Here is a 27,600-nt window from a genome sequence, read left to right on the forward strand (position 1 = left end):
TCTGTGTTCCTCTGCAGGGCTGGCGTGTGACAGGGAGTTGGTTGGCTCCTCCCAGTAGCAGACGAGGCACACCTGTTTCCACTCACCTCTTCACCTGTAGATATAAAAGCCCGGTCCTCATGCCACTTCCCTGCCAGATAATTCCTCTGTGTTTCGACCCTCCGGTGTGTCTCGCTGCTCTCCTCGTTGTTTGGATTTATTGTTTGGATTTATTGTTTGGACTTTTGCCAGCCAACTTCCTGACTCCACTGCCGTATTTTTGTTTTCTGCTTCAATAAAGCTTTTTGTTTATCGACCATCTCTCTCCAGTCTTTTGCTTTGGGGTCCAAAATTCTATAGACCGTCACACTTTGTACACTATTGTGCGGAGCAATGAAACATTTAAACAGCAGCATCAGTTGTTTTTCCGGTATAAATGGAGGAAGAACTGGGTCGTCAGCATGTTCAGTGAGCCACTATAACTGAAGAGGTATTCTTTCCTGTGTTAATGTTTTTAAACTCTCCAAACAAGTCTCCAATCAGCAGGGTTTAGCTTGGTTTCACATACAGCTGTGAATATCTGGTATTGACCATTTTTTTAATTGTGCAAGTGCAAACGGGCTACAACAGCCCAAAACATTTCGGAGAAACGTACTGCAACTGAAAAAACAAAGCAAATGTGAAATCACAAATGTGCCAAACACACGCAAATGACGAAACATTTACCACAACTGCGCAGCATTTACAAAAACATACATTGGAAAACGCTGCAAATCCAAAACTCTGCAAGATGCGCACTGAACAACAGAAAGTGTTTCCAAGGGACTCTTAAAAGTGATGCACACAGCTGGAACACGAGCGCTTTTTGACGTTTGGGGATTGTGAAGTTTGCCAAAGTTCACTGTTGTTGAAACGTGACCTAAATAGAAAGTTTTACCGTCTTATTTTAACGATGTGATCACATAATTCCTTTCCGATAGAATTGCTGATTTGCTGTTAGCTAGCTAACCTACACCAGCTGACCAAGACAACAGCAGTACGCTTCTTGCTGCATTTCAAATTGCAGCGCTTATGCACTGCTTTTCCTCAATGGTGTGCATCTGTTGTCACGTTAGTGAAGATGTTTATTATATTGTGTGTGTTTGTCACACTTATTTTTTACATTTGAATCATTTCTGAATTTGCAGCTTCTAATGGAAATGTGTTGGCTGTTGTCGGCTGTCTTGTAATGTACATTTGGGCAATAGCCTACTCTATACATTCACCAAAGTATGTTATTTAAAATAATAAAACCCACATAGGCAACACCACCATTTTGCCTTTGCCATTTGGAGTATATAGTTTTTCTTTACTGATGTGTTACAGATAAGAAGCAGGTTTTTGCAAAAGTAGCAAACTGTTATCCTTATTTATTGTCTATTTCTTTACTCAACCATTCTCTCATTCATTTAATTTGTTTTCTGAAATTGGATAATCTATAACTTTTCATTTCTAAAAACTGAGTCTTGAATTAATGAATGTTACTGTAACACACATTGGACATACACCATTTGTTTTTACAAAGTACCAAAAAACGTGTACATAAAGACATATTTATATTATATCACTGAATCCCGCACACCTAACATATCTCTGGCCCTGCATTTCTACACCAATATATCAGTCAAAATAGATTACATTAAACTGTCACTGAAAATGGAATGAGACAGTTTCTACCTTTGCTGCCAAAAACAGTAAATCCGGTGATGCATCAGCTCATATCATTTCCACACTATCCCCCTCTATAGATAAGCCTCTAATGAGACTGTGTAAAAAAATCCAAAGTAATTAAGCATTAATGGATTCGTCAGTGAAACTGAGGTGTGAATTACCATAAATGTGCTGACGCCATCTAGCGGGTGTGTTATCCGATCAACTTTTTGGAGATAGAGAAAAATAGAGGAGAGAGAGAGAGAGAGAGAGAGAGAGAGAGAGAGAGAGAGAGAGAGAGAGATATATGTAATGTATGTTTAGGTATACAGCATTTTCTCCTGCTCTCCGCTCCTGCCCCATACAATGACCTTGATTTACAACTAAACAGGTTGTGTGTGGTGCAATGGAGCTCCTTGGTGGTTTAAGGACTCTGCATAGAAGCAACAAAGCCAAATATGCTTCTCCAACCCAACGGCCTCCCTCTGAAACTATTTGATTTGCACACAAGCCGGCGAGAGTGCGACTAATCCAATCCAATTTCCGGACGCACCAAAGGCTCGGTGATTCATGGAGAAATCTCCAGAGACACTGGATGCTCTGCCTCATCTTGTAATTTCAATAAAGAGACGGGCACCATTACGGCTGCGCTGAGAGCGCTCCAGACGCGTCCAGAACGGCGGAGGCTTTCTTTTTCGCAAGGGAGTCGTGTTGGGGGAAAACGGCTTATATTGACGTCAAATGACTGACTTTACCGCATGTGCTGGCACGACAGAGCTGCCAGTTTGCACCAAACGAGCGCCGAAATCCTCATCAGACAATTAACCTGAGAGATAGCTGGCAGGCTTTCCAATTAACCAACACTGCACGGTATGATGCACGTTATTTTCAAACTTTAATTGATGCTCGGCTCCTCCAAAACTCGTTGTGCATGCATGGTGTAGTTGTGAGGGGAAAGCGCGACACTGCATCCCGCTGCTGACAGAGAGACACTTGTACCGCCGTCACAACTGTGCCAAGAGACAGGGAGTCTTTGAAAGCCACCGGAGTGGACCCGACCGGCATATCAATCAGCGTCCCGGAGAGTGACGCGCACGGCTCGCACAGGAGATAAAAGGCATTGTCTTAGAAGCTGCGCGCCTGTGTGAGTGTGGGGGAAACAGAGTTTGGGGGGGAAATGGCACTTTCTCCGCTTGATGAAGGGAGGACTGCAACAGTCAGTGGTAAACACATGTAAATAGCCAGTTCCCTTCGGCTTGGTGCGCACCGGCGAGGAGGACCCGCAGGATCATCGATTCGCACTTTGAGATCTTGCGCTGCGTTTATGTGACACGAGCGGAGGGGAAACGGCGGACGGTGGTATTATTAGGGTGCTTCTGCGAAGAAAATACTAGAATTATTTCACCATGGACATCAGGATATTGTTTTTGCTTGTTTCTTCTGCGACATATTTTGCTGGGCTGCAGTGTGCCTGGCCACGGATCACAGCGGGGATGGAGCTCTTCACCTCGGGCTTCAGCAACATCAGCAGCGGTGGGGGCAGCAGCAGCAGCAGCAGCAGCAGCAGCAGCAGCAGCAGCAGCGGGGAAACAGGGAGCAAAAGGGACTTTAGCCAAACCATAAACTCCAGGATCAAGAGGAAAACCCTAGCTGTGGATTTTGCAGTCCCTTCTCTGTTGCGCTATTACCTGGCGGAGTTCATAAAGAGACCCCTGAACGGCGACTGCCAGACTTTTAGCGGGTGTTACATGGTGCGCGCAAACTTGACGATGCTCTGCATTCCTTTGCAGAAAACCATAGCCACTTTTGTGGATCCCAAGTCTGACTCAGCACTGAGGAACACGTCCGCTGATGGACAGCTCCCCTTCTACTACCAGCGGCCGCTGTCCAAAGTTCTGAAATTGGGCTTGACGAAAGCCAGCAGGAAATCAAACCAAGTGGTGGTGGAAATTGGAGAGGATATAGTGAGGACCGGATGCGGGGGGCTGTCTGTGCACGAGGAGGCCCCGGGTGCTTTACCTTGAAATGGACCTCACAACTATTCTGGAGTGGTGGCTCGGCGTCGAGGGGGGCCGCCTCAGGGTCAGGCTCATACCCGAGAAAAAGGCGCAGGTGGCCGTTATGGAGGATCGATACACCGCGGCCATACGCGCTTCAGACCCCCGCCTCTACCTTCAGATATCCTCCAGGGGTGAGTTCCTCTTTTTATCCACCCCCTCCCTCATTTTCTCTCTCTCACTTCTTCCCATGTTGTGCACACACTCGGGCTTCAATCTCGTTGCTCTTGGATGTGATTTGAGTTCCGCTGTGGTTACATTTTGATGTTGTATCCAACATATGTGTGTATTATGACTGGCTTTTTTGGCTGATGGGAAATGTATGACGTGTGTGTGTGTGTGTGTGTGTGTGTGTGTGTGTGTGTGTGTGTGTGTGTGTGTGTGTGTGTGTGTGTGTGTGTGTGTGTGTGTGTGTGTGTGTGTGTGTGTGTGTGTGTGTGTGTGTGTGTGTGTGTGTGTGTGTGTGTGTGTGTGTGAAACCATGCATATAGGCTGTTATCCATGGGACTTTTCAGACTCCTCTTTCATTATGAATGCACACAGCAGCAGAGAGACGCACTGCATGTTGATCTATTTTTTCCCAAACTCTTTGATATGCATATGCAGCATCTTAAAAGCTCCTATCTGTATCATCAGTTCTGAAATGTGAATTATTATAGGAGGGGAGAAGAGAGGCCTCCTCAACGCCTGATAATAACATGCCTGTGCATTGCATATAGGTCTATATGCCATAACAATGAAGTTATAAAGGATCAGGGTTCCCACCTTCATCTTTCCTTTACCTTCTCAATTCCCCATGAGCCACCCCCCCCCCTGAGGGAGGGTTGAAGATGTAAAGAACGGGCTTGATTTTGATCAGGCGGGCACAAATTAAGCCGTTATCTCGAAGAAAGCTTTAGCACTCAATACTTTAGGGTCCTTCCCTCGTTCTTCTGAGCATGGTATAATCAGTGTAATTGCTTAATCACTTTGATGAGGGAGGCTGGCCCAGAAGAAATGCAACAGAACCGAGCACACAAAAGCAGAGCTGATATAGTATGGAATACACCCCCCCCTGCACACACGTGGCCACGATGAAACTAGGGCTGGGCAATATGGAGAAAGAACAAAAATGGAATACCTTGATATCCCAATGACATCACTTTACTGTATGGCAGCCTTTAAAGGTCCCACGGCCATTTCTACTGATCATAATTCCATTGTTGAGGTCTACTAAAATAGATTTACATTGTTCAATGTTCCAAACTCACATTGGTTTCTCACAGCATCTCTGTCAAGTATGTGTATTCACTCTCTGTCCTAACCGGCTTGGGACCTTTAAAAGCAGGTAATGCTGTGGCCGACAAACACGTTTCAAGTCGGAGAAATGCTCTGCAGCTTTAATAATTAAGTACATATAAAAAGCACACATGTGCCAAAACACATGCAAATGAAGAAACATTATTCACCCACGATGAGCATCGTTTACTTAAAGCTCTGAGTGGAAAAAGCTACAAATACAATGCACTGCAAATAAAAAACACTGCAAGAAGATACAATACAACAGAAACCAGGGGACATTAAAAAATGATGCACACAGCTGGGACCTGAGCTTGTTCATGTGGTCCCTATCACTGTTGGCACAGTTAACCTATGTCATCAGTGTTTTGTCAATATATGTTTTAATTACTAGGTTAGCTTATCTAGATAGCTTACAGCTCATCTGTAATAATATTAGAAGGATCATGTGATCTCATTGTTAAAGTAAGCCGATAAAACGTACATTTGAGGTCACTTTTCGACGACAGCGATGTTTGACTATCTAAATGTTATAGGCCACTGTAGCGCTTTTGCACCTGTCGGCCACCATAAGGAAAAGTCACATGTGAAATATAACAATGTCCACATTTGTGTAGGATCTTTTATCAATAACAATATAAATCTATTTAATGCCCAGCTGTTGTAGAAACACATGTATTAGGATTTTGCATTTGAATGAATATGATATGCAGGTGACTATAAGGGTTCATATTAAATGCACACACATGGTCTATATACCTGAGCTGCAAAGTGGCCAGTGTCTGGATGGTAGCTGGGAATGTGTCTCAAGGCATTCGTGCTCAGCAGGTCTTCTTCTGAAAACCATTGTTTGTTAGCTCCAAATTCAAACTTCACATGCTGTGTTTTTTGCAACAAAAAAAGAAAACCTTCCCTTTACATAACCAAGTTGCTTTTGTGCCCAAACCTACCAAAAACAGGAATAAAAACATCCCACACACATTCTGTTGCCTTTGTGGTACTACTTTTACTCTACAGGACACAATATGTGCTCCGCAGCACCCGGCAGGCATTCCATCTCACACAGCTGGTAGTGTGTTCAGGTGGGAAGCCAGCGGGGGGTGTTTTGCCAGTAGGAGCCTCAGCTGGGTTTTGACTTTGTTTCTAATTCACAGAGTACTCTCAGTCTACATGGACACAACATGCCCGTAACAAAAGCAAAGCTGTGTTACATCATCAGCAGGGATTTGAATGTGTGCACAGACACATGATGCCTTCCTGTCTACGTGTACGAGGGAGATACTTATTCTGACGTTCAAAACTAAACGCTTGTTGCTGCATATCTGTGCAACTGAAGACATTTTTAAAAACAGCCCTTTAAATGATCTATTTTGAAACAGAAGGAAAGAGATAGGATAACAAGATGTCATTAAGCTTAATGCATTAAAGCATTATACTTACTCTCATGTCTTAAGTGGTAGAAGCTCAGTTTGTGGAGGGATGCAGGTTCAATTCCCTGACGCTACGGACTGTGGGTGGATTTGTTTCCTCCATTTAAGGGTCAAGGGGCATTGTCCCACATATTGGATTAAAACAATTAGGTGTTGCAAAAACACAAGAGTGGTACGTACTAGGGCTTTCAGTATAGAAATGGTGTCGTTATCCAGCTGAAGGTTAATCCGTGTTCCACTTCAGTGAGTCTGACTATACGCAGATGGAGCACTGGGCAATACATCCTTTAAACAAATCTTTTTAAATAAACAGATTGGAGTGATTCAGTACACTGAAAAGGACTGCTTTCCCCATCACTCTTAACACACATGATCATTTCTCCCATTTTAACTCCCCTCCATCCTTCATCCTCACATCGCCCCGAAACTGAACCAGTCTTTAATCATGAAGGACGTCTGCTGCTCAGAGGAGCACGGAGAGACTTCCTGGAGGAAGCTTCAGCAAGGAAATATAAAGGCAGCCATTCATTTAAAAAGCTGCTATGATGGAGGGTAGTGCTTAAACCACCAGGAGAACTGCTGAGGCGGAGACACACATACCAGTTGCATTTGTACAACAAGAGACACCCAATGGAGGAAGCACACTTTGTATATTCTGATGCGATACAACTAGTATTGCTTTCTTCTGAACCAGTGACGTGTGCCATTAATCTGTGCATGATATGTGTGTACGTTTATTAATAGTAATTCCTAAATGTGACAAAAGCAGTTGTAAAAAAGTCTAGTATAAGTCCCTCTTTAATGCTATTGTAGGTATCACTAATATATTTGTAGATTGTAACATTCTAGATTAGTACCACAGTAAAGGCCGAAAATATATAAGCAAGCACATTTCAAACAATGGTGAAACGTATGTCATTAGTTTGAAAGCTTTATATTTAGTTATTGTTTATAGGGACACATATGGCACATTCTAGATTGTAACACCCAGCCCTATAAGGCTTCATGGAAATGTGGAGATTAGAAAACCAGTGTGAACCAGAATACAGTGTCATACAAAAAAGCATATCAAATATGCAAAGAAGGACATATTGAAAAGCTACTTGGAAACTATGGGATGCTACGGTGGCCCTGAAGTGCAAGACACCACAGCATTTCACAAAACACCACAGCATTTCACATTGGACGGAAAGGGTATTCCTTTAGGCCCTTTAAGGAGAACACTTCTTGTTTATGACTGGACAGAGCCAGCCAGAGAAGCACTGCTGTGATTGGTTGTTTTTGCTACCAGTCAATAAATGACGCTTCGTGATTGGTCAACGCCCGACAGCGCAATATGTCCCAACCGGTCCCTCCCAACACATCAGCCGTTAGCACACACTCAGAGCTCACAGCTCCTCACATCTGTTCAGAAACTGGACAAAAGTTAAACATGTACAAACCACAGACAGTCTAGTGAAAACAGTCGCTGCTTTATTTATGTCTGTATGACGTTGTTGTGAGTGTGGACGGAGCAGCTACAGGTTAGTTTAGCCTGATCGATCCGATTCCATTCAGAAAACACGCATTTTAAAAGCTTTTCGCCTGCCGTCTTGTCTGCAGACTTGTCAAAGCGTTAATTTGTGGTTTTTACTAACCGTTATCAGTATGTAGTTACTTCGGCATCACTTTGAAACGTGTATTACAATTAAATCACGGTCAAATATATTTACTTTGTTGTAGTATTGTATTTACATGGAGATAGGCCCCGCCCCCTCTCCAGCGCCTCTTGTTTGAATGACAGAAGCAAACACAGCTGACAGCCGCGGTGAAACTCGAGCGATTAGAGCGATGCGAATATTGGGTAGTCTACCATAGTATTTACGTGGAGATAAGCCCCTTAAAAACCATGAGTTAATAAAGCATTAATTCTGTGTTTACTCCTGTCATTCAAACAAGACGCTGGAGAGGGGGCGGGGCCTATCTCCATGTAAATCCAACTACAACAAAGTAAACATATTTGACCGTGATTTAATTGTAATACACGTTTCAAAGTGATGCCGAAGTAACTACATACTGATAACGGTTAGTAAAAACCACAAATTAACGCTTTCGGAATCGGATCCATCAGGCTAAACTAACCTGTAGCTGCTCCGTCCACACTCACAACAACGTCATACAGACGTAAATAAAGCAGCGACTGTATTCACCATGACATAGACAGTCTGTGGTTTGTATATGTTTAACTTTTGTCCAGTTTCTGAACAGATATGAGGAGCTGTGAGCTCTGAGTGTGTGCTAACAGCTAACGGCTTGGCTCTGTCCAATCACAAACAAGAAGTGTTCTCCCTAAGGAATACCCTTTCCGTCCAATGTGAAATGCTGTGGCGTTTTGTGAAATGCTGTGGTGTCTTGCACTTCAGGGCCACCGTAGGAACCAGTTTGCTGCTGAATTGTACAGGCTTGGTAGCATTCTTCAAATTGTTAAAGAAGATTACAAGTGGTCAGTTAGCAAGTTCCAAGACTGTACCTTTCACAGAAAAAGCTGTCTGAGAAAAATATGTTTTTTGCACAAAGGTACCGGACATTTGCCACATGAGGCTGTTAGGGTCAGCAAGTGATCAGCCACTACTTCAGTAGTATCTACTCTGGTGTACATGAAGAACAACAGGAGGCCACGGCTCTCTGTTGAACAGGACTTGCGAGTGGCCCTCTCCTCAGTGCCACCAAGGATTACAAAAATCTGCGCGCCCCGACAGGCACATGTATCTCACTAATTTGTAAGACGGCAAAAATATTTACAATAGCACATGTTTCAATGCTGATTGCTGAAATGTTACATTTATAATTGGTAGTTCAGGACCATGGACGATGCAGCTTCCTTGCATTGACAGTTCTCTGTGCTGAGTCTCTGCTGAGTTTCCTTTGCCTCATTTTTTATTTTGACCTTCTGGTTTAAATGAGTGTGTTGCTGCTTTGATGAAGCCTAATTTGATAACGTTTCAAATTAATTTCTGAAATATTTCGTTAATAAATATTTCATGAGTAATATAGTTGTCTTTGTCACATTTTATTTGGCATTAGTACATAATTATGCACATGTACAGATATTTTACATTATATGAGTGATCACACGTGTTATAAGGGCTATTTTGCACAATAGGTGTGCCTTGAGATTTGTACTTTTGGGAAAAGTTTGGGAACCACTGGGATAGAGGATTTCTGCAAGGCTAAAACCCAGCCTTACACAGTCTGTTCCTTCTTCCATTGCTAAACAACAGGGATCTCCAGAAGGGTTTGTCTCAATATAAACCATGCATCTGCGTTTAGTTTCTCAAACTGCAGCGCTTTTCTCCTTTTGGAAATATGTTTGCACCTATTGGCCACCGTAGACAATTCTAGAGTAAATCCACAGTTGAATGTTTTCTTCACCACCACGTTGACAGTAAACGAGCCAGAGGGAACTATTGCATGTGAAGGACAGACACCTGGAGCACTGTACCGATTGAGCTTTTCCAGTCTTTTAAAGTACTGTCAGTACAAACAAATTAGTTTCAAAGAGGAGGCTTTCTTTTGATGTTAACAAAGGAAGACAGTGACAGTTTGCATAAGTAGCAGAGGCAGACACAAGTCCACAAACTACAGGTGGACTCCACTGCCTCCACAGTGTATTCACACTGCATGTTTGCACAGCCGCAGTTATTACCAAAGCGGTTATTGCAATATGATTTCCTCCCAGGCACAAATGTGTTTACACACCTTTGATGCACACACACACCCTTTCCTCTAATACTCCCTCCTGCCAGTGCTCCACGCTCCCTCCTCCGTATGAAATGACTCAACTCAAGGCTCCAATGTGCATTGTCTCGCTCTATCAGCTTTTTACACCCCTGATTGGCCACCGTTTGGCATGTTTCAGTGTAATATGCGTGCTACACTTGTTTTTCCAGCCTCCGGTAAGATGCAGACTATTAGCATGAAATAAATGCCAGCCATGGCACCCGGAATAATTTGACGATCAAGCAAACGTGCCCACGGGAATCAAGGAATTAAACTCTGTGCAGTACATTTATATTTACTCGCCCTATGGGGAAGATCGTTAATGAGAAATGCGTCTATGAGTTATAGTGCAGGAGAGGGGGAAACAGTTGCTGGGCAGGCGTGATAAAGAGTTGACCTCTACTTTATTAACCTCTGTTATGTTCACCAAGTGCTCCCATAAATAGGTTGCGGGAGAATCATTAAAGGATCTCAGCAGGGGAAGCGAGTGGGGACCCCCGCTTCATTAACTTGCACATGCCTGCTCTTTAAGACGTTTGTGTGCACCATTAGCAACAAGTGTCCTCTTAAACACGCCTAACAGGATTTCATAGAAGCCCCGCAGTAAAGACTTCTTCCATAGGCTCGAGAGGAGCAACGCGGCGTCGTCTCCCCATGTTTTCCCCTCAGCTCTGCCCCGAATGCAAACACACACTTCATGATTTTTCCATTGAGCGTCCCCAGTGTAGCATTTCCTTTGAGAGGCTTAAAACAGAATCCCAAAGCGTGGATGTAACAGCCGTTAGGCAAACATCGCCATTGCTTCTGAGAAATGAAGAATGCCAACAGTAAATGTACAAAGTTAGATTACACGCTTGGTATTTTGTTTACCCCTATGTTGCTTGTGGCACATTTTTTTCGAAGACGTTTCTCCTTGATAGATTAATTCACTTTTCCTTATCCGAAATGCATTTCCCCACTTCTCCAGACAAAGTAGCTGGCATATCAGCCGGAAGAGTCGTTACAGGGTGTGGAAGAATGAGGTTTGCTTACATCAAATTATTACAGAAAAGTTCACTTGTATCTTCCTTGTATTTAGTTCTTCAATTTTCTAATTATGTAACTAGAATTGCACTTTGAGAACACGAGCTTCCGCCAAAGCCAAGTGCATTCACGCTCATGAGCTTTAAGTCAAATGGAAACAAAAGGAAAAAGGAGATGTCTTTTTTGATGTTGCTCAGAGCATTTAAAAAACACATGACCTTTCCGAGTCCGGAACTCATTTTCCCAATTATTCTGACTTTACGATGGTGAAGCACAAATGCCCAATCTCGCATTGTTAGTCAAAGTAAACGTGGATCTGCTCTAAAATGTATGGCGTTCTTCCATGGCCAATGCAACACACTCTTACACCACATGACATGAAAATCAGAAATTGCACAGACAAACAAACAAACAAACAAACAAACAAACAAACAAACAGACATGACCTCGTTTACGGACTATATTATATGAAATTGTAAACAAGAACACAAGGACGGACTTACAAGTGATTTCATCATTATTCATCATTGCCTTTAAAGTGATTACATGTTAAATGCTTTTGATTGCTTTTTAATTGTGATTAACTGTAAACATGATGAAATAGTTTTAACGCCTAATAATAATACTAAAGCTGAGTGATATGTCAATTACTACAATTTATAAATAATTATGAGTTGTTAAAGAGGCCTTATTATGCTTTGGGGGTTTTCCCTTTCCTATATGTGATATATATGTGTGTGCATGTAAATGGTCTGCAAAGTGGTCAGGTAGCAAGTTCCATCCAGAGAGAGTTGCATTAGCATTATATGGCATCTTTAATTTCTTTCTAAGATGTATCGCCTGCATATTACCTTGTTCCAGCTTAGAAATGTGAATATGTGAGGCTTGTCTTGGTTATATACGATTGTAAACTGAATATATTTGGACAGACAAAACAGCACATTTGAAGACCCTATGGTGGGCTTTATCCTTGACATGATTGAGGTAATATCCCTTTATTGTACACTAAGTTGATTATGTCTGTATTGTATGTCTTAGTCTAGACAGGCCAAGATACGCTTGAATGACACACAGGACACATTTTTAAATGGTTGCCTCTTCCACTGACTAATCAAATAATACAATGTTTAAGTGGAATTCAATTCAGGCCAGACTATAATCTCTTTGCATGTTGGTACACTTACCCTTTTCCGCCTTTTCTTCCAGTATTATACGTTTTAGATTTTGTACATTCTTGGACCAAGCGGGTTATGTTCAGACATTTTGTGAAGTGCAGTTGGAGTGATTTCATTCTGAAATGCAGTGAGCGAGAGGAGTAAACATCCCAGAGTGTGTAAAGGCAGCTCGATGAAACGCTGCACCTGTTGACCTTTCACTTAGTGGAAGGCTGCAGAGCCACCAGAAAAGTGACATGATGCTGCAAACGAGTGTGCGGCCTGGTGCTAATCAATGAGACTCTTGACATTTAAAGCTTGTATCAATCAGCTGCTAATGGGGAAGTCAATAGGAAGTCAGAACGACATGCCACTTTATTATTTATGCTTTTCAATGATCAATTCACTGGAGGACTCGGTGGCGTGTGCGACACCCCGATGGACCCTGCCCAGCTGATCAATACCGCATCTCACAGCGAGCATGATCAAGTACATGTGTCACAGTGTTAGCTTCATGACCGACGAGTTGTAACCAACATTTTTGTGTGTGTGTGTGTGTGTGTGTGTCATATCTTTCATTTGGAGTGGCTAGATTTGTTGATTTATGCCTTTTGTACAAATGTGAATAATGAGACTTTCCCAGCTTCTGCAGCACACACACCTTGAAGCAGGGATCAACAATCAGTGCTGCTTGATTGAGCTGCAGTGATATCATTACTGCACTGTTATGGCCACAAATTATAATCACGCTGTTTTTGTTTAAATATTGAGATCAAGATACGTTATAATTTCTAGTCAACGATTTTAGGGACAACATATTGCACTTCACATTTGAGTAAATAAAGCCATGTTGTGCAACAAACCTGCTAGGTAAACATTGAAATATGATTGCTTTTTGTTCACAGTGCATCTCCTATAATGAAACTACAAATAAAGTTGCTGCAAAACTTTAGGTTAGGGTTAGGGTTCACTTTCAAATCACTTTCAAGTTGTGCTACATTCAAACTAATTCACATATGTTTGCATCAAAATTAGACTTAACAAAGTTTTTCTTCACTTGAAATCAGTGCATTTTCCATTTCTACTTTTTCTTTCTGCTTAGTTTATTCTTCTGTTCTTACTGCTGCTGCAACATTCAGGTTGTCTATGAGCAAAACGTGTATTCCAAACATTAATATCACTGTAAATCATACTCAATTAATTTTTAGAAGCCAGATTTGCAATAGTGAATGATATTGGATAATTGATATTGTCCTACATATGCTTGAGATTTAGATCAAGACATTCTGTAGTAATTATAAAGGGAAACTAAAATGTTCACTCTGGTGTTAGTTACATTACATTACAAACATAGTCCCAAAACACATGCACAAACAGGACCTACTGTGTAAACGTGCATTTGTGGAGAGGTGTAGAAGAGCCAATTGTTTTAAGCCATGGAGCAGTTGGGAGTTTGGTGCCTTGCTCAAGGACACCTCAGCAGTGCCCAGGATGCAAACTGTCACCGCAGCTCCCTGTATTTCGGTCTAATCGTGACTTGGACTGGCGACCCTTATGGTTCTGAAGCCAAATCCCTTCCTTGCTACTGCCATGTGGGCCTTCATGAAGCATTCAAGATAACATGTCCGGCTGTAATGGCCCCCAACGCTCAGAAAACATACATTCTCACTGTCAGCAAGTCTAGTGTGTTGGTTGAAAATGAATGCCTTTTAATGATGATGGCCCCTGAATCTGCCAAAGATGAATTCATGTCATATTGAACATGGCTGCTGTCACGGTAATCAGACCTCCAATTCTGCTTAAGAAAAAATAACTCTTTTATTTGGCTTCCTGAGCAACTTAAATTAGCTCTGGCCAGCAAACCAGTTGGCTCCTTTTAAAATACATACTGTTATCATTCTGTAGCTGGCCATACTTTTAATAAAATACATAAATGTGAAGCTAGCCACATTTGGGGCTATGGATAAACATCTTGACAATGTAAACAACAGCTAAAGCCTTTTACGATCTTAATCACCCTGATGTAAGTTAGTGCTTTAGTCGCTGTTTTGTAAATTAGCAGGAGTCAAGGTGACATTGCCTGTGATTTCCCGTTTTTCACTTCTTATTCAGCACTGTCTCTTCTTCTTTCACATGATGTTTTAGTTATTTATGCCACTTGTTTTTGTTCTTACAAAACAACCCGCAAGCTGCCTGTTTGATTAATGGTGATGCTTACAAGAGGCTTCGGCACTGGAGTTTTGCTCAGAGCAAAGTGCGAAGAGGAATGCATACTGTACATGGGCTGAATGTGAAGAAGATGCACCTTTAGATGCTCTACTTCCATAATGAGAGGAATACATAATGTCAGTATAAGGTCGTCGTACTTTAAGCACACCTTGTACACTATGTGAGGAACTATTTTCGTATGTTTGCCAATTTAAATGCCAAGAGTTCCAATTTACTCTATATATCTTTGCTAACAAGCTGTGTCATCTGTTGTTTAATTAATACAAATGTGTGCTTTTTAGTCCAAAGTTTGTGAAGGTGGTCAAACTTTTGAAACATAGATTTTCCCATCTCAAATCTACGTTGGCCGACAGGGGCAAACGCGCTACAGCGGCCCAAAACTGTGGTTACGTATTGTAACCCTAGTACTGTAAGCACAGGCGGAGCCCTCTACTGGACTCTATGGGTACTTCTCTTCATCAATGACACACAAGCGTTCTATTACTGAATTTGCATAAACGTAGCCGGCCAATCAGGGCGAGCCTACCCGAACGCGAGCGCAGGCCTCACAGTATATTAGGCAGCTACACCTCCGACTGTCATCCTACACCCTCTTCAGCTAGTGGCATAGGAAAGACAGGGCCCCTAGGTAGAGGGCTCCACCTGTGCTTATAGAACTAGAGTTACAATACGTAACCACCGTTCTATCTCACACAGGCTCCGCCCTCTACTGGACTCTATGGGTACAGTGGGTCGAGCCCCAATGAATGAACGCCCTGTCGCCTCACAACATCGACCCACCACACTGCTCCTGATCGGCCTTTGGTTGACAGCCATCGCACCCCAAATACCTATCACCCGGTTGTGACCGTGGAGAAGTCGGGCTGAAATTGGTCTGAATAAGCCCATAGCTCAACCCTGCAGGTGTCAGCACAAGTGACTACACACTGCGCACCACATTTCCCAGGTCCCTAAGGAGCATGGGAAGTGTATTATGTCCAAGGGGAGTCAGATACTGACCCACAACCCTCCTCCTTTCACCAGTCCTGTGTTGCCCCAGCAAGCAGACGATGAAAAGGAGCCAGACATGTCCAAGAGATAGAACCTTATGAACGGGCCTGGCGTAGACCAAGACGCTGTCGTGCATATGTCCTCCACACGCCGTTGAACAAGGCTGTCGACACAGCCATACCACGTGTAGAGTGTGCACGGACCCCGTGGGGAAGGCTCTCCCCGCCTGCATCTCATAGGCATGTGAGATGCACTCGCAAAGCCATCCTGCCAGGCGTTTCTTGGACAGAGCTTTACCAGCCACACCATCCCCAAAGCATACAAACAGCTGTTCAGTGCGTCTAATAGAAGCTGTGCGCCCTACATAACATGCTAACACACAAACTGGCCAGAGGAGGTGCAATTTTGCCTCCCTGTCACCTGTATGTGGTGGAAGACTAAAGCCGTCTAGCTGTATAACCCTCGACCTGAATGAACTCCTTAGGTTCTTGGGAATAAAGGAGGGGTTCGATCTGAGTGTCGCCCCGCTACGGTCACCACGAATCAAAAGGCAACTCGGGTGCACCGATGGAGCGGTCAGTTTGCATACTCTCTTGGCAGAGCTCCAGAGGCTCAAACGGTTCTGTAACCAAAGCCTCGAGCACCAATGGCAGTTCCCATTGTGGGGTGAAGACATGGAGACTGGGCGCTGTCTCCTAACCCCCTGCAAAAAACGCTTCATAAGTGGTTGATTAAAGAATGATCTGCTGCCAAATCCCTCATGGCAGGACGAGGTGGCTGCTGCATACACCTTGACTGTGGCATGAGCAAGCCCCTTGTCCACCAGTAGCTGTAGATAGAATAGAGCCCAATGTACAGGACATAGGCTCTAGACTCCTTTCCTCACACTAACGTTGGAATCCCAACCACTTTGTCCTCTAACAGGCTGTGGTGGATCCCGCTCTTGCTGCCTGGATAGTCTGTATAACATTGTCAGTCCACCCCTTCTCAGCCTGTCTCCTTTCAGGAGCCAAGCCTGGAGAGATTGGTCCAGAGTGGGTAACGACCCTATTGACAGCGCCCCCAAGAACTGAGGAACGGTCCAGGACTGGCCCACCATCATTTTTGTCACTTCTGCGTATCACAGTGCTGAGCGGCGAGCTGGGTCTACCAGAATGACCGACAACTGTTCTCGTATCACCATCTCTAGGGGTGGGGGAATGAGACAGAGCGGTGGAAAGGCGTAGAGTAGCTTTCTTGGCCATGGTTTGTGTGCAAACGCATCCACCCCCAAGAATAGATTGTCCTACCGAGCCAGGGAGAACCATAGGGTACAGTGGTACCTCCGCTTTCCCAAACTGGGCCCAGATCTGGGTGAAGCAGCATCCATTCGTCTGGCAGGGGCCCACCTCTTGACATGGTCGGTCCCCCTGTTCTCCAGTCCTGGAATGTGGAGGGCCTTTAGAGATAAAACATTCTCTGAGGCCCACAACCACAGGTTCTCCGCTGTGCTCAACAAGGTGGCGGAGCGGACTCCGCCCTGCCTGTTGATGTAAGCCACTGTGGTGCTGTTGTCGCTCCTCACCAGCACATATTTTCCCTGTAGTAAGGGTCTGAAGTGCTGTAGGACCAGTACTACTGCCTGTAGCTCGAGAAGGTTGATGTGCCGGGTCTCTGTCAGAGGCCAGCCACCACCTATAGCTCTCTCTAGGCAGGTCCCCCCCCATCCTGTCACAGATGCATCTGTGAACACCGTGACGTAGGAGGTCACCCGCCCCAGTGGAGTCCCCCTTCAGCAGATGCTTTGGGGACCCCCAGTATCGGAGGTTGCCCTCCACTGAGGGGGGGATTGTCACCAGATGTCGTTTGTGTCTCTTGGGTTCTAGGCTGGCAAACCACCTCTGTAGGTGACACATGTGCAATAGCCCCAGCGGTACCACGTGGTGAGCAGCCACCATGAGACCCAGGGTCTGCATGATGGTCAGGACCGTCACCGTTGCCCCCCCGTCACAGTCTGCAAACTGCCTGAAGCAGGGACGTCTGTCTGTTCTCTGACAGAGTGGCACGTAGCCTGCCCTCTCTCTCGATGGGGGCATACACCTGTCTCTCGATGGGGGCGTACACCTCGCTCTTGATGGGGGCGTACACCTCGCTCTCGATGGGGGCTGCATCGAGCAAAATCCGGCAGCGGGGGCAGAGGTTTCTTGTTCTCCGCCCAGCCTGCTGCCTGTGTTTTGGAGCAGATCTGCTGCTAGGCTCTCATCGAGGGGGGGCACGCCGGGATATGAGGTCTCCGTGCGGCCCTGCACCCTCAGAATACCTGCCACCGGAGCTCTCGTTTTCAGTGGCTGTTGCCACGATGCCTCCACACACTGCCAGATATCTAGCAACAGGGGCGAGACGAAAGCCAGTTGCGCCGGGCGGGCCGCAACGTCAAACCCCTGTTGGAGGCGGCTTCCCGGCTTCGGCGGCAGTGGTGGGGGAAGCGGTAGTCCAACATGTTCAGCCGTCATGGCCATCTCCAGGGGGAAGTCCTGGTGGGCAGACATGTGCAGTGGACTTCCGCCGACTCCGGACCCGGAAGTGCTAGACACCAATGAGGCGAAGTCATCTTCTTCCTCCTCAGCAAATGGAGCCATAACCCGCACGGCTGGGATGGCGAACGTTGGTGGCGTCGCCTCGGCCATATCCTGGTCTCCCACGTCCACCACCTCGAGTTCAGCCTGGTCGTCGGTCTCATCGTCGTGCGCGGGAGTGCTCGGCAGGCAGTGCAAGACGGGGACGCCGTCTTCAGTGTGGTCTGGTCCCAGGCACTCAAAACAGAGCTGGTGGGGATCGGCACCCGCTATTAAGCCGGGGCATGAGGGACAGGCACGGGTTTCCTGCAGTGGCGACTCCATTTGCTTGCTGGAGGTAAGATACTTCTTTTACTTTTTTTCTTTGTTTCTCTGGTCGTTGAAGAGATGACAGTCGGAGGCCTTATATACTGTGAGGCCTGCGCTCACATTCGGGTACGCTCGCCCTGATTGGCCGGCTACGTTTATGCAAATTCAGTGTGAGAACGCTCACGTGTCATTGATGAAGAGTAGTACCCATAGAGTCCAGTAGAGGGCGGAGCCTGTGTGAGATAGAACACTTGCATTAGGAGAAACGAGCTGCACTTTAAAAGGGCACATAAAAAAAATACAAATTTGCCAAAACACATGCAAACAAACTTGAAAGACAAATATACTAAATTGACGAAATAAAAAAAATTAACCAATGGTAAATGTAAAAAGGGCTTTTGCATTGGATTGCATAAAACAGAAGTTGCCCACTCATGCATAATAAAGTAATGTTTGTTTGCTCAAAGCTCAACGTTGTTTTGCTTCTAAGTCACATTTCAAGCAGCTTAGAAATAGCCAAACTAATTACCACGTTTGGTAATGACACAATATGCACTGCCTGTGTAGCTGTGTACTCTTTACACAGGAAACACAACAGAGAAATATAATTGAGAATATTATACGCAAGGAAAATAGGATGTCTGCTTCACTGAGTGTAAGTCGTCATTTGACTTTCAATTATTTTTATTTTATATGTTTATCTACTACAAAGAAAAATGTAAAGGTATATTCACTCTTTTTATTTACCACTTATTTCCTTTTGTCGTTTCTTTTTAGTATGGAGGATCTGGTGGTCCAGTTTTCCAACTTCTTTATTTAGTTTAGTTTAGTAGTTGCATTTAAATAGGGGGACCAGACTTCCTCCATCTTTTTTTCCTTTTTGTCCATGCAGTCCTCCAGACTCTCATGGTTTGATTACATTTGAAAATATGTTGTAACAGTCTTTTGGGTTAGGCGTCTTAAATTCATGTAGTAGGTCAGAACACCAAGCTATTTTTGCCTTAAAGTTGGGCAATGTAATATTGTTTGGATTGAATCACTACTGGAGGCCATTTGAGGAACTGCGGTCTTTTGCACTTTTGCATTGGCTCCACCTTTAAACCTACGTTTTCCAAATGTTTCTTAGAAAATATATGGCGCTTGGTTGCTAACCGCTCCCTCAACTAATTTCTCATCTGAATTTCCTGTTTTGTGCTAGACTACCTGAAATCAACAAGGTTAATGAGAGCAGAGTGTGTGTGCCAGAAAACCAAAACAGTGATCCGAAACTAAAATACTCTGTAGAACTAATTTGGAACTGCAGAGTTGGGTGGTAATTCGCTTTGGGTTCATGTCTCTCAGTGACCTCTATCACAATTTAATGAAGCATAATATAAAAAATATTGATTAGTGCAGCCCTAACGAGCACAGTATTAAAAAATATACATCCTCATAGAAGAGAGTTTTATTTCCCAAGAGATATTGGAGGAAGACTTTTAAGCTCCTCATTTAAAGTCTTCTTCCGTGCACGTTTAACAGTATGTCAAATACTCTCATGATTAATATTTAGTTTAATGTGGGTTGCCCATATGAAAAAACTCTGAAAGGGATCTTAAAGCACACATACTTTGTCTCCCTTGAAAAATACTGCATAGTATAGTTTGTTATTGAAATGGAAGGAAGCTCCAGGGTCTGATTTACATCCCAAGAGCTGACATGCTTGCTGTAAAACGTTCACTATATGCTAAAGCTAACTCTCTATCTGTCTAGCTATCTCTCGATCACTTCTGCTGCCGGTAAAGAGACTATGTTCTGCTTATTTGAGATGTGTTTCCAATTTTTAAAAATTGAGAACTTACACATATGCAGTAGAGGAATGGTGAAAAAGAACCTCTCTAGTAAAGTAACGTTTGCACAGATACAAATCAATATAGTCAAGGTTGGGCATTTTACTGACATAAACATAAGAAAAACACATTTTTGAATTGATTGTTCTTTAATTTCCTATGCTTTTTATATAAGATGGCATCACAAAAACGTATGAAACATTTAAAAGGAATACAAAAAGGGAGCACTTTGAGGATGGCGTAATGCATAGTCCAGCGAAGCACCACCACCAAGCCTTTCTCTGGTGTCAAGCTTGTCTTGGTTTTCAAACATCTTAAGCCAAATCCACATGTGAGTGAAATGAAACCAGTCCCTGTGCCAATAACCGTTGACCAGGAGCCATCAGACAGGAACACAGAGGCTCTGAAGAAACACTTCCCAACATTAAATAGTTAAAAAGACATTAACAGATGTGGCAAAGTCGCCACACACAAAGACTGGCAGCCTTAGAGGAGCAGCCTGAGTGCTCTCAGGCCACATCCCCAGCTCCGTTTATGATCTGTAATGGGATTGTTGAGGAGCACCGGCAGCATCCTCATCACAGGACAAAAACCCCTTAATGGGATATGATTCGCCACGAAAGGGCGAGGATGAGCTTTTCACTGAACCCACTTATCCCCTGAAACCTTCACATCGTCACCCGTCCATTCACCTAGTGGAGTCTGGCATGTCCTTTCACTAGCCTATCACCCCCACCATTCCTGTGGCGTAGCTGGATTTGTGTGTGTGTGTGTGTGTGTGTGAGAGCCTTGCACAGACACAGATGAAGAGACAGAGCAGCAGTGCCATGAGAGACACAATTTGTGGCTTATCGGAGCCAAGCCCCGGCATGCTCAGCAGCCCTGACAGGCTCAAGGGATGGAAGTGCATCTTGTTCAGCTGCCAAGAACACTGGAAGTGAAACCAGAACGTTGACGCCACTGTTTTGGAACTCGCCAGCACCTCGAGACGGCTTATCTTCTCAGCTGGAGCACAGAAGAGTGCACTGAGGAAAAAAAGTTTCATGAAGTGAGACTCAATAATGTATAGCTCGGCTTTGGGGTAACAAGTCAGCGTAGATTTGTTAAGCAACAGTCACTCATACAGGTCAACCTAAACAATCATCTGAGGCAAACTAAAACAGATGTTCATGATATCAGTCTGGATAACTTTGCCTCGTATGCATCACTTTTTAAAGAGGACATTATGCAAATGTTCAGGTTCATATTTGTATTTACTTTTAGTGCTTCTACCGTGACACGTTTACACGCTTTATTATTCAAAAATAGTCTTTCTTTTTCTCATACTGCCTGTTCTGCATCACCTATTTCCACCCTCTGTCTGAAGCCATGCCCAGTCTACTCTGATTGGTTTGCTGGCTGGCTCTGTTGTGATTGGTCAATCGCTTTAGCCATCGAAAACCACTTATATGCACAAAATGCTACAGGGAAGAGAAAACCCAAAAAGCATAGTAGTTCTTCTAATCTCGTTGTCAAAAGGCCCACGACTTCATGGATATCAAATACTTCACTTGTACGCTTTCAACAGTTCTGATAGTTGCTGACCCAGGATAGAAAGCACTAAATAGTTTGGTATTTGGTTGGTGAATGAATTAGTAAGTTTAAAGGAATACTTCAGCCACCAAATGATCATTTCCATATCAACTACTCATGCCTTGCTAGCTTAAATTCTCAGTATTTGTCACATGCTTCAACGTTAACTGTCGAATCCAAAACAAAGAAAAGTCTAATTTTTTCAGTGGTATCATTATTTCCGAACACACGCATGTTCACCTTACTATTTAAAACACTTCGACATAGACGGTCTAACACTCTCACACTCTCACAGGTGTGCTACTGGTACATGTATGTGTCTTTATGCAGTAGTAATACATTTAGTTCGGCCAGAGCTAATTTGAGGCTTCAGTAGTGTGTTAATTAAATGAAGTTGGTATCTTTGTTCTGGTCGATTTGTGTATATTTATTGCTGGTGTTTTGTACCAGCTATGCATATAAACGGATTGATTTCCCCACCGTGGCTCAGGGAGCAAACACCATCATGGGAAACATAAATAGGAAACTAAAAAGACCAACTTTTAGTCAGCTTGTTTACATCCGATGGAGACTCATATTAGAAATGGCTAAACTTGCAAACAACGAGGACTGTGGATTTCATCCCCAATTTCGAACTGTGTAAGCAGCAATATTGGAACAGTTCATGACCATAGTACGTAAATTAGAAATAATTACAGCAATAAATTACTTTTTTAATTGGCAAGTGCCGTGGCATGATTGCAATAGAGGAGAGAAAGCTAAACACACTCAAGTATAACAACTTACATTTTATGAATGGATTCAGTATTGTTTAGGATTTACTAATGACTTTAATGAAATAGCTTTCTATCATAGCATTGACTTTCTTCCCAAATACAGCATTATTAAAGAACTAATGAATGACATATGTCACGTGATGGAGCACATGCACAATACTGGACTTCATCTTCTCCAAGGGGATGATAACATCTTCCTCATCTGAAGATGTGGTGACAAATTATGCTAATTTCCTCATTCCCTTGTTTTTTTTAGACGACTATCTCCGAGCACTAAAATCTTTAGAAAATGGTATATCACCAATAACACGAGTCCATTATTCATTCAGACATCTGCCTCGTCTTGGGTCTTGGATAAGATCTTGGAATTTTAGTTCAATGTCATTTTCCACACTAAAGTACAGGTAGTCCTTTGTAAGACAAAAGAAGCACCAAGGAGAATTGCTACGCTGGTCAACATGAACAAAATATGAGTTTTGAAAAGCCGAATGCAGGTGGATAGACAAAAACGTTTCCAGGTGCATAAAAACCTGTATAAAGAGAGCCTTTGAATTTATGTTTTTTCTCTGAAAATTGCAAGGCAGTCCTTGTACTGCGTCACCACAAACAATAATGATATGCTGCTGTTGACAGGCTGTCAAACCTTACTTTGTATGTATCCCTTGAACTTCTAATCCCTTGCGTCATGCAATAAATGCAAATTCAGAAAGCTTAACAATTAAAAGTATGTCTAAATGCTTCTTGCATATACCTAAAAAACAATTAAATATACATAACATAATTTGATTCTATTATAAAACATTGGATGAAATTGAAACACTTCTCCTTCTACTTTTATAGTCTACCTACAGGATGTTTAGAAAAATATATTTGTTTGCGGTTATCCTGCAAACACTCAACTTCTTTGCTCCCATGCAACTTCCCACAGGCCCTGAAAACTTGATTAAAAAGCATAAAAAGAACAACCACCATTTTTTAATGTTATCAACCGATTGAATGGCCGTCATCAGCTTTAGAGACGTAGGTCGAAAGGGACCTGCTACACAATCTATCAGCTTTTATGAACAATTCACACAGATGTTTTAAAAAAAAGAAGCTATACAAGAAGATGTCACCAACCTCCACATATTGCCTTTTCTGAGCTGCAGCGTTCTTTGTTTCATTGATTCCAAAGAAAACCGAGCGCATGGCATTGGAGTGCTTCTAGTTCAAGCGAGTGAAGTTACTGAAATTGCTTGAAAAATGTATTCAATGATTTGGCACTGTCCGTCTGATGAAAATCATAACACAGGCCGAACATAGATTATTTTTATGTAAATGGGACGGGTGGACACCGGATGTTAGTGCCGATGAGTGTGAGACTTATATCGACTTCCTCCCATGCTATATGTCTGTCTGACCTCATTTATACAAAGTGTGATAGCAGGAATCTTCTGGTTGGTGCTTATAGTGAAAGACAATGTAATAAAATGTATAGTAGCATCAACAGGTGATACATCAATGCCAGTTTGTCATACAACATCGGTAATACGTTGTTGACATATCGTTGTCATAGAAACACTGTGTGTGGGACTTCCTCAGCTCCTCACCAGGGCTTTTCTACCAGAAAAAACTTCACACTGTAGTAAATGCAGTTTGGCCCGTGCAAAGCTAAAATAGTAGCTATAACAATAGTTACGTCTGTAACTACCGCCAGAGGCGGTGCTTTAGCACTGGGTATGTCCATCGCGCGTTTGCGCAGCTCGAGTACCAATAACAACTAATACCTCATTCACACCAACGGTGTTTCAGGGCCCGTTCGGAACTGGAGCTTGAAAAGCACCGGGTTTTCCTGTTCACACCGCAGCGGAGCAGCCTCTTAGCTCCGGAATCCGGTTCATTTCGAGCACCAAATAATTGTCCGGCCAGAGCAAAAGCACCGCATACGTCACGCTTACGTCGAGGCGGGGGCGGGGGCAGGGGCGGGATCAACTCCTGAACAACAACAAAAAGCCCGCGTTTTATCCAGTTTGTACACAACGATGGAGAAACTTAACAAGCAGCAGTGGTCCACTGAAGAGACCAGCTACCTGCTGGGAATCTGGTCTTCCGAAGAGGTACAGAGGAAGCTGGAGCACAATCGGCCATTGTTGTTGTTGTTGTTGTTGTTGTCGGTGTCAGCTGTGAGGGGTTTCCGCGTGGTTTGGCTTTGTGAAGCAGGCACGCAAACGGTTACGTCATGACACAAACGATGACGCAATGACGCAGCACCAGTCGGACTCTGGGCAGTGTGAAAAGAGCCGGAGCTAAACTGAAGAACCGGTTCTGAACCTGAAAAGCTCTAGCATGGAGCTTGAACCGGAGTTGCGTTGGTGTGAAGGATGAGGTATAAGTCACCTGTGACCCATGTGAGCACTGCCTTCACCAGCCGAGTTAAACAATGGAGCTCAACAGAACATGCAAGATGTTAGCCAAGCTGCTGCTGCTAACAATCAAAACTGTAGTTACAGTAGTAACCGTGGCCGGTGCTTAAACGTGTCAGCGAAACGGCTGCACACTAGCAATAATTAATATAATATTGGGATGGATGAAACCCTCTTTAATGGCCACACATGCAGAGCACACAGCACACACAGTGCTGACACAGGGGTTGGGCAAAGAAATATAAAAAATCAGCACCTCTGATGTTGTGTTTAGTGCCAGCTGGACGACGTCATGTTGACCTTGCCTTGCTTGCACAGATTCCATGAAACCAGGCCATGACCCTTGCCTCAGCACCCTCAACTCCAACACACACTTTCTCTTGCTTCAACATTTTCTGTGCTGCAACAAAGCCTGACCTTGGTGCTTGTTCTTGTGGCGCTAAGTAGAAAAAGAACATCGGGTCAAAATGAAGCAGTGTTTCTGGCAGCAGGGCAAGGCGAGGGGAATGGTTCACACACCGGGCGATGCTGCTGTTGATTGTGATTCATATCATAAATATGAAGATTTTGCTGATCTGTAAATACATTAAAGATATGGGTTTTACAATAATGCAAGATATCACTTTGGAAGACGCTGCTGAAGCTTTACAGCCGCAGAGCTCTGCTGGGAAGCTCATCAGTAAACCCTGAGCAAAGCTAGCAGCGGTTTGTCAGTCCAATTATGTCCAAAATGCCCCTTCTGCTGGCTGTGTGCATCTCTTTAGTAGACACAAACTAACTGGGATTAGCCAGATGCTCAGGTAGGATTTTGTTTTTACATGTAGAAGCAAATACCAAGGGTCAGGTTAGGGTTACATCATTTAGGGTTGCATAATCTCATTTCCTTTTACAGTCCTCTAAAGCAGACTGTCAGGATGTTTATATCGAATGCATCATGAACCGTATCAGATACTTGTGGTGAGTCGGTGTCAGGGTTGGCGAATGGGCCACTATGTAGTCACCATCAATCAATCAATCAATGTTTATTTATATAGCCCAATATCACAAGTGTTACATTTGTCTCAGTGGTCTTCACTGTGTACAGAATATCAGTATGACAATACGACACCCTCTGTCCGTAGATCCTCACATCGTACAAGGAAAAACTTCCAAAGAAAACCCAGTTTAAAGGGAAAATGGGAGAAACCTCAGGGAGAGCAACAGAGGAGGGATCCCTCTCCCAGGACGGACAGACGTGCAATAGATGCCGTGTGTAAATTGAAAAGATAATACATTTGCTACATAGGTAGTCCAAATGTTTGGAAATGCATGTGTGTATAATAGGAAGATGAATCCACGAGGATATCCATCCAGGACCTATGATCCAGGACCACAGCCACGTCTCGCGATCCAGGGCTCGCGATCCAGGACACAGGACCGCAGGATCATCCATGACTCCGGATCCCAGCGTATATAGACACCAAAAAGAAAGACATTTGGGGAAGCTGGGTTAATCGGAACATGAGAGTACACAGGTATAGACAGAGAGAAGGAAGAAGTAAGATGTCCCCCGACAGACTACGCCTATATCAGCAAAACTAGGGGCTGAATCTAATCAGCCCTAACTATAAGCTTTATCAAAAAGGAAGGTCTTAAGCGCACTCTTAAAAACGGATAGGGTGTCTGCCGCCCGAACACAAACTGGAAGCTGATTCCACAAATGTGGAGCTTGATAAGAAAAGGCTCTGGTGGTGACACGAGCACTTCGAGAAACATATGATTCAATCTTAGGTTCTCGCCTGCCGTTATGAGAACAAACCTGACTGAACTGTCATGTACTGTGGATTCACGCTTCACGTTTCCATGGACCACCGCCGCTGAGTGACAAGTATGAGAGGGGGCTTTATCTGTCACCTTACAGGCATTTCATTATAGAGGAAAGATGGTGGATGCGGTTGGCTGTGTTACAGAAAAAGGCTTAAAGGTCCCATGACATGGACATTTCTACTGATCATAATCATAATTCCATTCCATTGTTGTCTACTAGAATATATTTACATTGTTCAATGTTCCAAACTCACATTGGTTTCTCACAGCATCTCTGTATAGTAGGTGTACTCACATTCTGTCCTACACGCCTTGTTGGAGCTCCTGCCCCCCCTCCCTATGAGCCTACTCTGCTCTGATTGGTCAGCTCGCCCACTCTGTTCTGATGAGTCCACCACCGTTACTGCGAAACATCAGTGATCATGTGTTACAATGGCGTTTGTTAGAACCAGAAAATGACCCCAGCAATGACAAACAGATGAGAATGCTGCGTGGGGTCTGGGGGCCGTGTTGGCGGGAAGTGTCAGGCTCGCTGCTGCGCCCTTTGAGGCTCGACGAGCGGACAGTGTGAGCTGGATCACTGGTGTCGTTTCCTGGTTAACCACGGAACTCAGCCTGAGCACACACACCTGGCTGTGAGTGTGTGTGTGTGTGTGTGTGTGTGTGTGTGTGTGTTGTGTGTGTGTGTGTGTGTGTGTGTGTGTGTGTGTGTGTGTGTGTGTGTGTGTGTGTGTGTGTGTGTGTGTGTGTGTGTGTGTGTGTGTGT

At 43.9% G+C, this 27,600-nt stretch overlaps 1 protein-coding gene across 1 annotated transcript in view; it reads left to right on the forward strand.

The window, feature by feature from the left end:
- Positions 1 to 2,793: 2,793 nt before the first annotated feature.
- Positions 2,794 to 27,600, forward strand: part of LOC117468194 (ALK tyrosine kinase receptor-like) — a 547,997-nt gene continuing 523,190 nt past the window's right edge. Inside the window, 2 exon segments of the mRNA XM_034112221.2 lie at positions 2,794 to 3,677; positions 3,679 to 3,859. Of these exon segments, the coding sequence (XP_033968112.1) occupies positions 3,075 to 3,677; positions 3,679 to 3,859 (784 nt within the window). The 5' untranslated portion in view covers positions 2,794 to 3,074.

The sequence above is a fragment of the Pseudochaenichthys georgianus genome, chromosome 22, assembly GCF_902827115.2.
Source record: "Pseudochaenichthys georgianus chromosome 22, fPseGeo1.2, whole genome shotgun sequence".
NCBI lineage: Eukaryota > Metazoa > Chordata > Actinopteri > Perciformes > Channichthyidae > Pseudochaenichthys > Pseudochaenichthys georgianus.